Consider the following 15,396-nt stretch of genomic DNA (forward strand, 5'->3'; position numbering starts at 1 on the left):
GCCTTCTGAAGTTAAAACACAAAACAAAACAAATGTAGGCACACCTTCACATTTATGTATATATGAATGCATATTTGTTGTTCAGTGGTTTTAATAGTGTCAGACTCTAATTTGGGGGGGGGCTTTTTGGCAAAGATACTGGAGTTTTCCCTTTCCTTCTCCATCTCATCTTATAAATGAGGAAACTGAGGCAAACAGGGTTAAGTGTAAGACTTGACAAGGTTCCCAAAGATATTAAGTGTGTGGGGCCAGATGTGAACTCAGGTCTTTCTTCCTGACTCCAATCTATCCCTACACCACCTAAATAAATAAATGTGTGTGTATGTGTGCATAAATTATCTCTTATTGCCTTGATTGAAAACTTGCACAAAATATTGTACCCTGGGTGAGTTCCACCTCTACATATCATGGAATCAAAGAAACTTACTAGGAAATTATAAGAGATCTCAGATGGCAATGTGTCTAACATTTACCTCAACAGGACTGCCATCTTTAGCACCCCAAATAAGTAATCAATTAGCCTCTTCTTGAAGATCTCCACTGATGAGGATTCCCACTGATGGAGGTAATAACTACCTAGCAAGATGGCTCATTCATCTTTTGCACAACACATTATTATATCGATGAGTTGCCATTTCCCTCCCCATATTTATATACTGACAACAGCTGCCTTCTCTCCCCACCCCCATGTGAATGGCCCAACACAAACTGTCATGAATAGTTCATGTCTTCTGAGTTTCAGTTGAAGGAATTGGAAATATTCCATTTGACAAGTAAAGATTTGGGGGTTATGGGAGATGGGTAGAAATGACAGCTGTATTCAAGCGCTTGAGAAACTACTTACTTAGTTTGACCTCAATGGACAGAACTAAAATCATTAAGTGAACGTGATAAAGAGGCAGATTTAGACTGTCAGAAAAAATAATAATAAAATTCCTAGGTATTGGAACTATCCACAAAATAGAATTGACTATCTGGGGAGATAATAGGTTTCCCCAAACTGGAAGTCTCTAAGCAGAGGCTGAATGATGATTGTGGGTGTGTTATAGTGGAAATCTTTTTTTTTCAGAAATAGATCAGAGCAGATGACTGCTAACACACCATCTAGGAATAAAATGGTGGGATTTTGTAATATGTACAAAATTCGCTTAACTTATGATTCTTTTCTGTGTCTGGGTTCTTGTTCTCTTAATGCCAGGACTCTCATGCTGGCAGTTCCAAAGCTTAGTAAACTCAGGAATTATCTATATCTCTATTACATATTGATATCTATATCTATATATAGTTTATAAGTATAAGTGAGAACCAAGAGCTGCATGGCTGGGAAAGAGAACTTCAAAGTATATAAATATACCATAGATCATTAGTTCCTAAGTTTCATCAAATACAATTCACATGGAAATATGTATGTTTATGTATACATGTCATATGTATATGTATTCACAATGTATATTCCACACGCTTTGAAAAAAGAAAAGTGTATATCATTGATTACAGATTTAACATTAGTTAACCATGTGAATCTGGTTTAAAAACTTACTTTCTAAAGGTCTTACTATAATCATCTATAAAATAAAGGATTTGGACTATGTGAATTTTCCAATATTAAAATTGTTTAGGTCAATTAAATCTGTTTTTGAAATTACCAAAATGAACATCTTACAAGGATAGTAGACCTGCCATTTGCCTCTCTCCTCTATCTGCCTCCCTGAATCAATCAGTGAAAAAATTATTATCTGTTAACGAATGAAAGCAATCCAAAGAATAAAGATGCTTTCAAACACCTATAGAATCTATTATTTGACAACTCTTTCTCAGCCCTTGACACATTAGTGAACTTTTTATTTTCCCTAGGATATACCAAATGAGATTTTTTTTGTTGTTATACCATCCCACCATCACTTGTAGGCTTTTTAAGGCTTTAAGGCAAAGGAATACAACTCATCTTCAGAAAGAAAAAAAAAGATTTAGTCTCTCTGACTTAGAAAATTAAAAGCAATATCTGCTTCATGCACCTAAAGATATGACCTTTCCCAAGCCTCTCCAGCACTGGGAGTTTGTGAGCCCTGTAAACCTGTGTATTAGAGACTGTGGGTTTCCTTAGATGAGAATTGAATTCGACAGCTTCTTTTATGGCAATAATAATTTATAAGCAATCGGCTTGGTTAACCAACAGAAAATCAACACTTTTGAGCATCTGTGTTATTTATAGTTCAATAGGTTCTAAGAATGGTGATTCTATCAGTGGCTAATCCTCCCATTGATGCAGATCTCAGCCCCCTGTGCATCAGTGTAGATATTATACAAGTTGTTGCTATTAAAAGTAATCAGTACTTGGTGGACTACCTTCTGGAGATATGTCTCTCTGACCTTGCCCTTGCTAAGCTAGTCTTTGGATGACAAACATGAAATCCATCACTAAGCACATCTAGATAAACATTTTTAGCTTGATAAAGAGTTAAGATCCAGATCTGGAAGAAACCTGAAAGACTATTTAGCCAGCCTTTTTATTTTTCAGATAGGAAAATGAAAGCCAAGTAAGTTCAAGTAACTTGTCCAAGGTCACACATCAGAGTTTTCTGGAATTTCATTTGGTTTGGTTTTTTTTCCTTGTTTTTGAACTAGGGCTCACTGACTCCAAACTCTCTATACCACACAATCCCCTAAATTTTCACTTTCTAAGTATATGTTTCCTTAAATACCCCCTGACACAATAAGGTATCCAGGTGTAATTTTAATGGAGGTTGCAATTTATTCTGAAAGGAAAAGACCTATTATAAAATATTCAGAAATTATTTTTAATTCATTCAATTGTGGGATAACTACATTGGAAAGAAATATAAATATAAATCCTACCCTCCCATTTAGCTATATATTTTGGGCCACAACCTGTGAAACCATATATAATCATATTACACCTTCAAGTGATCCTTCACACAATTCCAGAGTTCCCATATGGAGAGATGGAATTGAAGAAAGGAAATTTGGAAGGAGTTTGAGAGAGAGAATTACTTGGAATGACTTGAGCATATCTGCATGAAAGTCAAGTGAAGGAACATCAGTAAATAAAGAAGCTATATAACTCCTTTCAAGGTAGAGATAGCACTAGGGGGAAAAAATCTCTCTTCTGTGAATAATGAAAAAAAAACTTGCTGGAGAATAATTTGAATTTGAGCTATGGACACAGGGTCCTTTTCCTCTTGAGTATTTCTTTAACAGAGCAGTACAAAGAGATGAGATGAAAGAAGTGAACAATGTTATGCTTAATGGCCAAAGGTGAAATACGTTTTCAGGAAGAAATAGAGTTATCCACAGCTCTCATTTTCTGTAACTATAAAATGAAGATAATAATAGCACCTGCCTCTCAGGGTTGTTGTAAGGATCAACTGAGATAATAATTGTATATTGCTTAGCACTGGCACATAGTAGGCATTATACAAATATTGATTTAACTTCCATTTTCCCTTTCCATGATTGTCTCCCAGTCTCACCTAGGTGATTCCTCAACAAATAGCTTCTTAGCAAGTAGCTAAGATAGGCAGTGTGATTTTGATGCTTATTTCCCTGTTTCATTTAAATTTAAATAGGGGCTTCACTCTTTGGTATTTTCTCCTCTAATTTCAGATGACAATACACTGCACGGACCAATTTTCATCCGAGAACCAAGCCATGTGATGTTCCCATTGGACTCAGAAGAGAAGAAAGTGAAATTAAATTGTGAAGTTAAGGGGAATCCCAAACCACTTATCAGGTTTGTTGAGTTTAAAGCAAAGGTTAACAGTTTCTCTGATTAACCAGTAAAATATTTATTGACCACTTAAAATGTGTAAAAATATTAAACATATGTTTATGTCATATATATTCACATGGACATAAACAAGTACTCCTGGAAATGATCAACAATATTGTATGTTATACACATGATAAAAATATACATCTGATTAAACACGTGATGAATACAAGCATGATTATAGATACAAAATCATGGGTATAAATCTATACATGCACACATGCAAAAATCATGGGTATAAATATATATTTACACACATGCATACTAAAATAATATGTATATACACATGATGAATGCATATGAGTATACATGCTAAAATCATGTGTATATAAAGCTATACATTTGTGTATATATACACAGAGATGTAGTTACAGATAATGGATGCATATATGGATATACCCATGCTTATATGAAGTGTTTCAAAATTTTAGTGCATTTTAAAAACTACTAAAACTTGAAATGCACTAATATTTTGGGGACAATCAGTACCTGTGTACATATTTGGCTCTCTGTATGGATGAACATCTCTCATTTCATCACTATAGGGAGTTCGAAGTAAAAAGAAATGACTTCTTTTAAGGCAAAAGGGAAATTCTTGGACTTGGAAACCTGGAGAGTTACTAAGGGGAACTCAGAGTCAGTCAAACACAGAACAATCAGTAAGCATTTATTAAGCATACTTTGTGCTATATACTTGGCTAGATCCTGAGGATCCAAACAACAAAAAGAAATCCCCAAAAGGAGCTAACATTCCATTTAGGGAGACAACTATGTCATCCTGACATGCAAGATACATCCAGAATAAGAATAAGAGAAGTGTAGGTGGGAGGGCTCTGTCAGTTGGTGAGAATCAAGAAAGGTCCATTGAGGAAAGTAGCATTTGAATTGAGTCTTAAAGAATGAAAGAGATTTTTTTAAGAAGTAGACTTGAGGAGGTAGAATATTCCAGGCATGGGGGATAGCAATCAACAACAAAGAAGTGGGAGATATATTGCTATGTGTGATTGACCCAGAGTTACCCAATTGGCTTTAGAGACTAGGCTTAGAAGACTTCCTCCTTAAGTCTTGACCAAGGTCAGATCTGTTGAAGTAATTCTTGTTTGTATATGGAATTTTGATGATTGCATAAAGTATTGAATAATAATACTAAAGAAAGCCTCTAAATGATATGTGTAATCACTTAAACGATGTAGGAAAGATCAAGTGGTTGAAAAATGACTATTGTTCAGACTATTCTAAGCAGATGGATGGCCAACTTGGAGATTGTGTAGGTTGGGGAGAGGAGAGAAAAAGAGGAGAGAGAACAAATGAAGGGTCAAAAGAAGAGGAGGGAATGAGAGGAGAGGAGAGGAGAGGAGAGTGGAGGAAAGAGGAGGTGAGGGGAGAGTAGATTCATCGACAGATTTCATAGATAGACAAATTAACTAGTTCCAGAATTGAAAAGGATCATCATCACAGATTTAGTGCTGGAAAGGGCCTGAGAACTAATATGGTCCAGTTGCCTCATTTCATAGGTGAAGACACAGACTCAAAGAGGATCAGAGCCAGGATTCAAATCTAGATGTTGTATCATCTCCAAATATAGCACCATCTTGCTTCTAGGTGGAAGGGAATTGAGATTGTCTTGGGGAAATCATACAATATTTTCAATGATCACAAGCTTCTCTTTGAAAGAAAGTTCTATGTTAAAAACTTGTATTTTTTTGGTGAATTTATATATCTGGGAGTCATGGAACAGCAATCTGAAGAATTGAAGTGGTGTGAGAAAAGTGGTGGATTTGTATAGGTCGAATAAAATTTCCAATTAAAATATTGTGCTGGTAAGACCTTATAACATATCTCATCAAAGACATGGATAATTGAAAAGAGAGAGAGCCTGGTCATGAGCAAGAATGAGGTTCAATCTGAAAGGACCAAAGCGCTATCCAAGTTAAATAAATAGATATAGAGGGAGACTGTGCGTGCGTGTGTGTGTGTGTGTGTGTGTGTGTGTGTGTGTGTATTCATAAATGTGTATGTGTGCTTACTTATGAAACATCATTCTGATTCCTGTTTACCTATTGTGTGTATGAAAAATACAATTGACTTTCAAAGCATTGTCTAGTTAATTCCTTGATCCATATAGGTTTCTATGAATATCCTTCAGTGATTTAGCTATAAGAAAGTGGCCAAAAAAAGTAGTGTATTATGTCTAATTGTCTCCTAACATCAGTGTGCTGTGGCTATGTTGGTTACCCCCTTGTTGCTTGGGGACAGGCAAATCTATAATGTAAAAAACAAAGGTTTTCTGAGACCAAATCTCTATGATACTTGTCTGATATTCTCTCCCATTGAGATGGAGACATGTCAAGCCCTTGTTCTAAGAGCCCCAGTAGCTCCCTATTGTCTTTGGGCAAAAATACTGTCTCCTCTAGCTTGGAGAGCCCTTCACAGTGTAAAGGGCAGCTTCTCTAGGTGTCCCAGCTAAGTCAGCCTACTTGCTTTCTTCTTTAAAGCATCTCCTTTTCCAGGCTGTCACTCATACCTGGAACATCCTCACTTCTGTCTCACAGAATCCTTCACTCTCTTCAAAGTTCAATTCAAATACCACCTACACAAGGCCTTTCCTGATCCCCAAAGTTATTAAGGCTCCATTTCTCAAAATTACTTTGTATGTGTGTTACTGTATGTATGTGTGTATATATATATATGATATATAATATATGTGAAATATATATTATATATATCCATGTAGTTTGTATCCAATAGAACCTAAGCTCCCTGAAGGCATTTTTATTTTCATTTTCACTTTTCTGCCTTCTTTTCTATTACCAGTGTTTGTCAAGTTAATAAATTCGTTGATGGATTAATTATTCCACTAGAGAAAACTCAGATCAGCTAAAATAACAAATATCCCTCATTCTCAGTCAAATACCAATACGTATCCCCATATCCTCCTAAAATGCCCTCCATTAGTTTCCTTATCATTTTACTTAAAACTGTATCTACACAGGATACATTTTCCTCATTTGGCTTTGTAGCCCTGGCACTTAAGCTCCTTGGGCCTCAGTAGCCTAATCTGTAAAATGAGAGGATTAGAATAGATGATCTNCTGATCCCCAAAGTTATTAAGGCTCCATTTCTCAAAATTGATTTGTATGTGTGTTACTGTATGTATGTGTGTATATATATATATATATGATATATAATATATGTGAAATATATATTATATATATCCATGTAGTTTGTATCCAATAGAACCTAAGCTCCCTGAAGGCATTTTTATTTTCATTTTCACTTTTCTGCCTTCTTTTCTATTACCAGTGTTTGTCAAGTTAATAAATTCGTTGATGGATTAATTATTCCACTAGAGAAAACTCAGATCAGCTAAAATAACAAATACCCCTCATTCTCAGTCAAATACCAATACGTATCCCCATATCCTCCTAAAATGTCCTCCATTAGTTTCCTTATCATTTTACTTAAAACTATATCTACACAGGATACATTTTCCTCATTTGGCTTTGTAGCCCTGGCACTTAAGCTCCTTGGGCCTCAGTAGCCTAATCTGTAAAATGAGAGGATTAGAATAGATGATCTTTGTGGTCCCTTCCCTCCCTAGACCTGGGATCCTAAGATGCTATAAAGTCATTTACTTTTTCTAAGTGACTTAGGCCACTCTCTGATGAAGACTATTAAGACAGACTTGTGCAATCTTGCTGGGTTGAAGGAAGTTCTAGACACTGACAAGAGCACAGACTCTTTATAGATTTGTACATGGCCCACGGAACAAACTCATTTCTAAATCTCTGAATCATCTTTGCCTTTACATGCTTTAAAAGTAAAAGAAAACAAAATGTAAAGTTGGGGCTGAGGGAGCTATAATCTTTTAGAAGATGTCACACTCCTTTTTGCCCCAATGGTGCCTTTTTAATTAACATTGCTGTGATAACTTAGCGCTGTTCAATATTGAGACTTTGCCTTTTTACTTAACAGGAAGAGTAAAATGTAAAAGCTATTATTCCTTTAAGGCATTCCAGGAAGAAAGCCAAGCAAGAAAACTTTTGATGAAATGCACCCAGGAAGGTGAAGAGGGGAACCTGGTGCATTTTGTTCATTACTCCACTGCCTATTTTCTCATACTTTTTTTGTACAAAGCAGGTTGGTGTCTGGATGAGCTTTAAAAAAAATCCTTCTAGAGAAGGCAAAGATCATGGAAAGAGAATGGAGAAAGCATCTCCTACTGTACCAGTGTCTTTCTTCCTGCAGTATTTCAATCTTCTGGCTGACTTTGAGAGAGAGAGAAGGCATTCCTAGGACAGATCCTAAGGTTATCTACTCGGCAGGACTCTTCAGTCAAGTTTCCTCCACCAGCACCCCAGCTGACCCCTCCACATTGTGCTCTGCTATCCATTGAACTTCCCCTTCCCATTGTTCCCATTCCCTTGATTTTGAAAGGACTGACCCAAGCCCAGAAGAGATGAAGCGATGTGACTCACCAACATGCCAGGCAGCAATAGCATCTCTAAGGACGTATGACATCATTCACCCAGTCTCCACATGGGACTTTCAGGCAGGGGGGCTCTAAGTCCTTAGTTGGAGGTTAAGCGCAATGGTAGACCCATTTTCCACTGTGAAATTGGCACTTAATTGAACCTGGAAACACAAAGCCCAAATCAGCCAGGATTTTTCATGGAGTCGAGTTGAAATAGTTTAGAGAGAGAGAGAGAAAGAGGGACCAACTGGCAGCAACTCCTCTCTGCTAAGAACATTTCTGTCTGTTTATCTAGAACTTCATAAAGAAAGGAATCCAACGAAGCCTGACCCCAACTGTGTGTGGGTTCCCCAGGGGACTGATGAATCTGCCCATGCATTCTGCTAACAAGTCATGGCTGGAGGGCATCTCCACCTGTGCCATCATATCTGCATTGTTTCTGAAGTACTAGTGCCCATGCAGTTCCATGTGGACTGCAAAGAAAGTAGGCTACTTCTCAAGGTTTTTTTTTTCTTTTAATTTTCAGTCAAATAAGAAACTGAATGCAGGGCATGTTGAAATGAACAGGAACTACATTGTCATAAAAGCCCTTACAAGGTTTTGTACTAGAGATTGTACACAATTGTACACCAACCATTTTATTTTTTCTAAATAATTTCTTCAAATATTTGTAAAAAATTGTTCTTTACTATTTATATATATATACATATATATGTATATATATGACAATAACACAGATCAAAAAATGCCATCTACAGCCCATTCTGTGTAGGGTGACCATTGGAGACAACCCAATACAGTCATTCTCATTATTCTCTCAGTTGCTTTCCTAAAAGACTCTGCTGAGACACCATTTCTAAATCCCAAACTCTAATCATACTTCCCACTATATTGCAGTTTCCTCTATGGGTTCTCAGAATTGTCAAACTGAATTGGGCTGCTGTTTTTTTTTAAATGAAAGCTATGGTGGAGGCATACTCAGCTGATTGAAAAGAAAGTGTCCAGTGTCCAATAGGAAAGCTCTGGCAAGTGAAAAACCATAGTCATAAAGGAGCTGCCCCCCACCAGTTCCCGCTCCCCATTCCATTAGATGTGAACTCCTTGAGAGTAAGGATTGGCTTTTATCTTTCTTTGAGTCCTAAGTGCTTAGCATGTTGCCTGACACAGAGCAGGTGATTAATAAATGCTCACTGATTAATCTCCAAAAATGTAAATATCTAGTGCTCAAATTATTGTAAAATTCTTTCCATCTTCTCAGGATGTATTTCTGGTAGATATCCAGCACATTAGAAAGTGATCTACTTGAGGGAAGGATATTTTTATCCTTCTTTATTTTGAGAGGGAGAGTGCCACAGTAGATAAAGGACCAGCCTAGGTACCAAGAATAACTTGGGTTCAAATCCCAGCTGATCACTTAAAGTCTCCAAGAAATCGATCCAGCACCCCTTCCCCCAAGAAACACTCCAAGGCTACAAGAGAAGGTATTGATGTACCTATTTTGATAAAGTGGAAATCTTTGTGAGGCCTTTAACTGCCTCTTCCAGAAATTTCTGAATTCCAGTGAAATCACAAGTCCAGCCCCATCTCCTGTTCCCCAGATTCCTATAGCTTAGCATAGTGCCCAGCATTCTGAATAAAGGTGAATTGATTTATTACTTCAAGTAATATGAAAATTATATATATATATATATATATATATATATATACACACACACACACACATACTTATATATGTCATTATAGATACATCTAGGTGATGGAAAAGATAGATCACTGGCCTGACATCAGGAAGATCTGAATTCAAATACAGCCTCAAATACTTACTATATGACCCTGAGCAAGTCACAATCTCTGCCTGCTTCAGTTCCCTCCAGTTTAAAATAAGGATCACTATAGAATCTGTCTCCCTGGATTGTTGTTGGGAGGGTCAAATGAGACAATGTTTGTAAAGTGCACATCATAGGTGCTTAATAACTGTTCCTTCCTTTCTCAAATGTCCCCAGCGTCTAAATTGCAGACAATAATGCAAATAGATATCATCATGAAATGTTGCCATAATATTCTTTGAACTAGATTTATACAATGCCAAATATCCAGACAAAAAGGTGAAATACATATAGGTGTGTATGTTTGATCTCTGTGATGTCAAATATCCTGTTATTTATAAACACTACAATTCTAGATTCTGCCTCTATGTGATCTGGATCTAAGGCTCACCTGTTTCAGTGATATGTTTGACACAACCTTAGACTCTCTAGATTTTAACAATCTCTTGACCATTGCCTCTTCCTACGTCATTCATCCTCAATTATGGGAAAGTAGTAAGTGCTAAAATACACTCTCTCTGTTGTTGGGTTGCCTAGAAATGTTGGGGAAAATAAAAATCCCACCTAGACGGGACATGTGATTTTCATCTTGTCTAACCCAACCTAACCTAGATCCTCCCTTAAAATTCTTTAGTCCTTTTACTCTACAAAAGGTATAAAAGATAACATTTTTATGAAGGAAAATAGAAGCAAGGGGACCCACTGGGATGTGGTATAGTGAGTGGAGAGACAAAGAATTGCTTGGGCTACTGAGGGAGATCCAATCAGGACTCAACACTTCCTAGCTGTGTGGTTCTGGGAAAGTTATTTCACCCCAGTTGCCTAGTCCTTACCATTCTTCTGCCTTGGAACAAATATTTGGTAAGGATTAAAAAGTGGAAGGTAAAGTTTTAAAGAAATAAAGAAAGTAGTGGACATGTAGACATATAGAGTCAGAGAGAGCCAGAGAAAAGAGACAAAGATGGGGAGTGTTGGAGGGGGGGTGAGAGAGAGAGAGAGAGAGAAGGAGGGGGAGAGGGAGAGGGAGGGGAGAGAGATAGAGTAGTTCAAGTATTCTGGGAAGACTTAATGCCTTAGAATATTAATTACTTCATCTTTAAAATGGAAATAATGTTTACAATATGTGCACTATATGTCACAGTGCTATAATGAAAATATTTTGTAATCCTTAAAGCATTCAAATGCCTGGCATATAGTATATGTTTAATAAATCCTTACTGATTGATTGTATAAATGTGAGGTATTATTATTGGTTAATTGCTTAATATTTTACTGTCAGCTAAAAATGTTGTATTTTAATTATTTGGAAAAATGCAATATTAGACCTTGGGAAATAATAAATGATGTTGAAGATATCATACAATGTCTAGCATATTACCCAGTCATAAATACAATTGTTTAAAATGACATTGAGTTCCTTTAAATATCTTGCTTGTTCAGGAAGTTTTAGGATCTTGCCACGGTTGAGTAAGGCAGTTTGAATTTTCAAATTGGATTTAAAAAAATCAGAAATAGTATTGTGCTATTTATATTTTCTATGTTTTAGACAATTCAAAAATATTGATTAATATTACGAGGATTTATCTACTGGCATTTTTCTACCATAGGTGGAAGTTAAATGGAACAGATGTTGACATTGGTATGGATTTCCGCTACAGTGTGGTTGAAGGCAGCTTGTTGATCAATAACCCCAATAAAACCCAAGATGCTGGAACATACCAGTGCATAGCAACAAACTCATTTGGAACAATTGTGAGCAAGGAAGCAAAACTTCAGTTTGCTTGTAAGTAGCAATTATACCACGTGGCAAAAACAGTATTGCATTTCTGTACCATTATGCCAAGAAACAGTAAAAACCATCCCTTTAAAAAGGAGACACACATTTTTTAATTTGTTGTATAATGTTATTTTCTAAGATGTCTCATTTTATTTGGAAAATATCATGATTTGTAGGATAATTTGTTAAATCTGAGTGGGAAGAGAAAGTTCTATTTTTATGAGTGTTGAGATATTTTGGTGGCGTGTTGCTTTGTATGCACTTCGTATCCAGCTAGGGAGTGAGGAAAGCCACCTGGTAACTGAGAATAGCATATAACTATTTTAATCACTAAACTGTGATGGTGGTTAATGGCTTTAAAGATGCAAATACACATACAAACTATATTTTGAAATAGTAAATTCATAATAGATTCTACGAGCAGGTGTGGCAGGGGTAGCCTTCATTTCAGTATATCTGGTGGAAAATGAAGTTTCAGCCACATTTTAAAAGGGTTTTCTATGATTAGAAATTTCCTAGTTTAACATTCAGGCTCCTGTGGTAGTAGTAGTATACTAATGCCGAAAATATCATAATTGCAAAGTCTAGTGGCAATAATATTGCAGAACATTCTCATTAACGAAAGCCTCCCAGGGAACACAACATCAAATATAACTAATATCCAATGCTTTAATCTATTATTGCCATTCAGATGCATTTTCATTAGCTGAGAAATGAATTTTCTAAGTATTATGTATGTGTGAATTTCAGGGTTATATTATTTGTGGATGTCTGCTAAGATATTGCTTCTAAATATTCTTAGGAGCAGGGAATGATAGGAAGATAATATGACTGATTGAAAGCTACACAGGCAAAATTTAGTCATTAATCAAGCTATTTCTTAATCTGTATATAATACAACTCCAATACCGAATTCTGTATTCAGTAATAAAAAACAAATCCCAAGAGCTATTTCGAAAAGTGAAGATAGAGATTCATAGGAGCTTAGAATTATAAGGAATCTTAGAGGTCATCATACTACCTCCCACACAAAAGAGGAATTCTTCATTATCTCCTTCTAGGTAAATGTCTTATATCTACTTCTACACTTTCTTTTATTCACTCAGCCTATTCTCTTGCTGGATAATGTTAATAATTGGAAATTTCTTCCCTCAATTGAATAAAAATGGCTTGCAAGTTTCACCCATACATCCTAATCCTGCCCCAGAAGCTACTAAAACTGAGTCCAACATCTCTTACATGTGAGAGTCCTTCTAATGTTAGAAGTCCCCCCACTCCTGTCTCCTATTCTCTAAGTTATATGTCATCAGTTCCTTTAACCCTTCCTCTATTAGCATGCTTTCTAGGTTCCTCATCACCAAAACCGCATTTCCTAAACTCTTTGATAGTACAAGCTGTCTCACTTAAGTCTTTGTATCTAGCATATATTAAGTATTAGGTTCATTCTATACCCATAATAAATACTTAATGAAAGAATGAATTAATACCATTATATCAAAGCTCTTCCTCCCATTTTTTTCTGCGTCTATCACTCCTGGCACTTAGAAGGTGATCAATAAATGCTTTTTGATGATCAATTCAGTCATGGGTCAATAGGACAATACATTTATAGCTTGAAGGGATATTGGAAGTTACCGTGTCATCTCCCTCTCATTAGACAAATGAAAAACTGAGGTCCAGGAAAGTTAAATGATTTACCCAACATCACACAGGTGGTAATTATCAGAGTTCTCTTAAAACATGATGCCCAGAATAGAATACAATATCCTGGATGTAGTTTGAGTAGCACAGTGTATTGTAGGACTATTATACCACTTGCTCTAGAATGGAATTTTGATTTCATATAGTCCAGCTCTCTCATTTTACAGATGAGGAGACAAAGCAAGAGAGAGATAAAGTGACTTGGAAGAGGTTACACAAGTAGTATGTGACAGAGTCAAGACTTGCATCTATGATCTCGGACTCTTAACAACTTAGTTTTGGTAATATTTTGTTGTATTTTTTTATCACTTACATGTAGAAACATTTTTTAACATTCGTCTTCTGACATTGTAATCCAATTTCTCTCCCTCTCCATTCCCCAAGACAGCAAACAATCTGATAAAGTTATATATGTGCTCTTATGCAATACTTATTTCCATATTTGTCATATTGTGAAAGAAGACACATCCTACATTCAAGAAAAAACACATGAAGGAAATAAAATGAAAAACAGTATATTTGATCTGCATGAAGGCTCCATCAGTTCTTTTTATGCTGGTGGACAGAATTTTTCATCATGAATCTTTTAGAATTTTCCTGGATTCTTGCATTTCTAATAACAGATGATTAACAGTTGATCATTGTAGAATATTGTTCCTGCTGTGTACAGTGTTCTCCTGGTTCTGCTCACTTCCCTAATAAAACCACTTGGAATTTTATGAACTCCCAAGTACGGCTGATATAAATCCAAATTCCCCAATTTTTTTCCTATTCCTTGAACTGAAGTCAGTTCTTTCCCAATGTCAAGTCCTTTAGATTTAAAATTTAGCTATCTTTCTATGGCAATATGCTATCTTGGCAGCATGAATTGGACTTTCAAGTCAATATGTCAATCCCAGGATAGCATCAATGTGGGAACATCCTCCAAAGATATGGCTCATAACCCATTTATAGCTTTACACTTTATTGTCAAGACATATAACTTATAGTTTTAGAGAGTTGCCTGAGACTCAAAAAAGTTAAATAATTTATCCTCAGTCACAGAGCTAGTAAATGTAAAAAGGAAAATTTGAACACATGGCTTCTTGTCTTCGAGTCCTTTAACTCTCTTCATTATGCCATGCTGCCTCTGGCTGGACTTTACAATTCTATTGATGCAATCTAAAATGGTATAACCTTTCTTAGCATTAACATTGTTGGTTTATTTTTAGCTTATATATCAACAAATACAGATTGATGCTATAGATTTACATGATGTGGGTGCAGGTATCTCTTCCATCCTGGATTTGTATGAATGATTTTTCACTTTACCTAAATTCAGTTTGCATTTATTCTACTAAATTTCATCATGGTTTATGGCTCATGAACCATGGTTCATCATTACTTTCCTCTTATTCCAGGCCATGCAGTATTTTTGCTCTGACTCCCAGCATTATGTCACCTGCAAATTTGATAGTTATGACTTGAAATTCTTCATCCAAGGCACCAATAAAAATGTTTAGCAAGATAGAACCAAGTAAAGAACCCTGCAGGATATTCCAGCTGACATTGATTGATTGGCCAACACTCGTTCAGTACTGTTGCTCATTGTAGTTCAACAAACATTTAAGTGCCTGCTGTGTGCAGGGAAGGTCTCACTAGGTCCTGTGTGAGGTGCAGTGTTTAAAGAACATTTGGTCCCTGCCCTTATGGAGTATACAGTGAAATAGAGAAACGTGACATATACTCAAATAACTATAACACAAAATAAAAAATGAGAAAGATTTTAGAGCAAACAAAGGCCTCTGTGAAGTCCAAGAGTCATTATTGATTGGAAGTTTAAGGAAAG

At 36.1% G+C, this 15,396-nt stretch overlaps 1 protein-coding gene across 1 annotated transcript in view; it reads left to right on the forward strand.

Annotated features, from left to right (window-relative positions):
• The first annotated feature begins 3,659 nt into the window (after positions 1 to 3,659).
• The window catches only part of LOC123230680 (contactin-4), a 368,929-nt gene continuing 357,192 nt past the window's right edge, over positions 3,660 to 15,396 (forward strand). Inside the window, exons 1-2 of the mRNA XM_044656823.1 lie at positions 3,660 to 3,751; positions 11,698 to 11,873. Of these exons, the coding sequence (XP_044512758.1) occupies positions 3,675 to 3,751; positions 11,698 to 11,873 (253 nt within the window). The 5' untranslated portion in view covers positions 3,660 to 3,674. The remainder of the gene's footprint in view (positions 3,752 to 11,697; positions 11,874 to 15,396) is intronic.

The sequence above is a fragment of the Gracilinanus agilis genome, chromosome 1, assembly GCF_016433145.1.
Source record: "Gracilinanus agilis isolate LMUSP501 chromosome 1, AgileGrace, whole genome shotgun sequence".
In the NCBI taxonomy this organism is placed as follows: Eukaryota; Metazoa; Chordata; class Mammalia; order Didelphimorphia; family Didelphidae; genus Gracilinanus; species Gracilinanus agilis.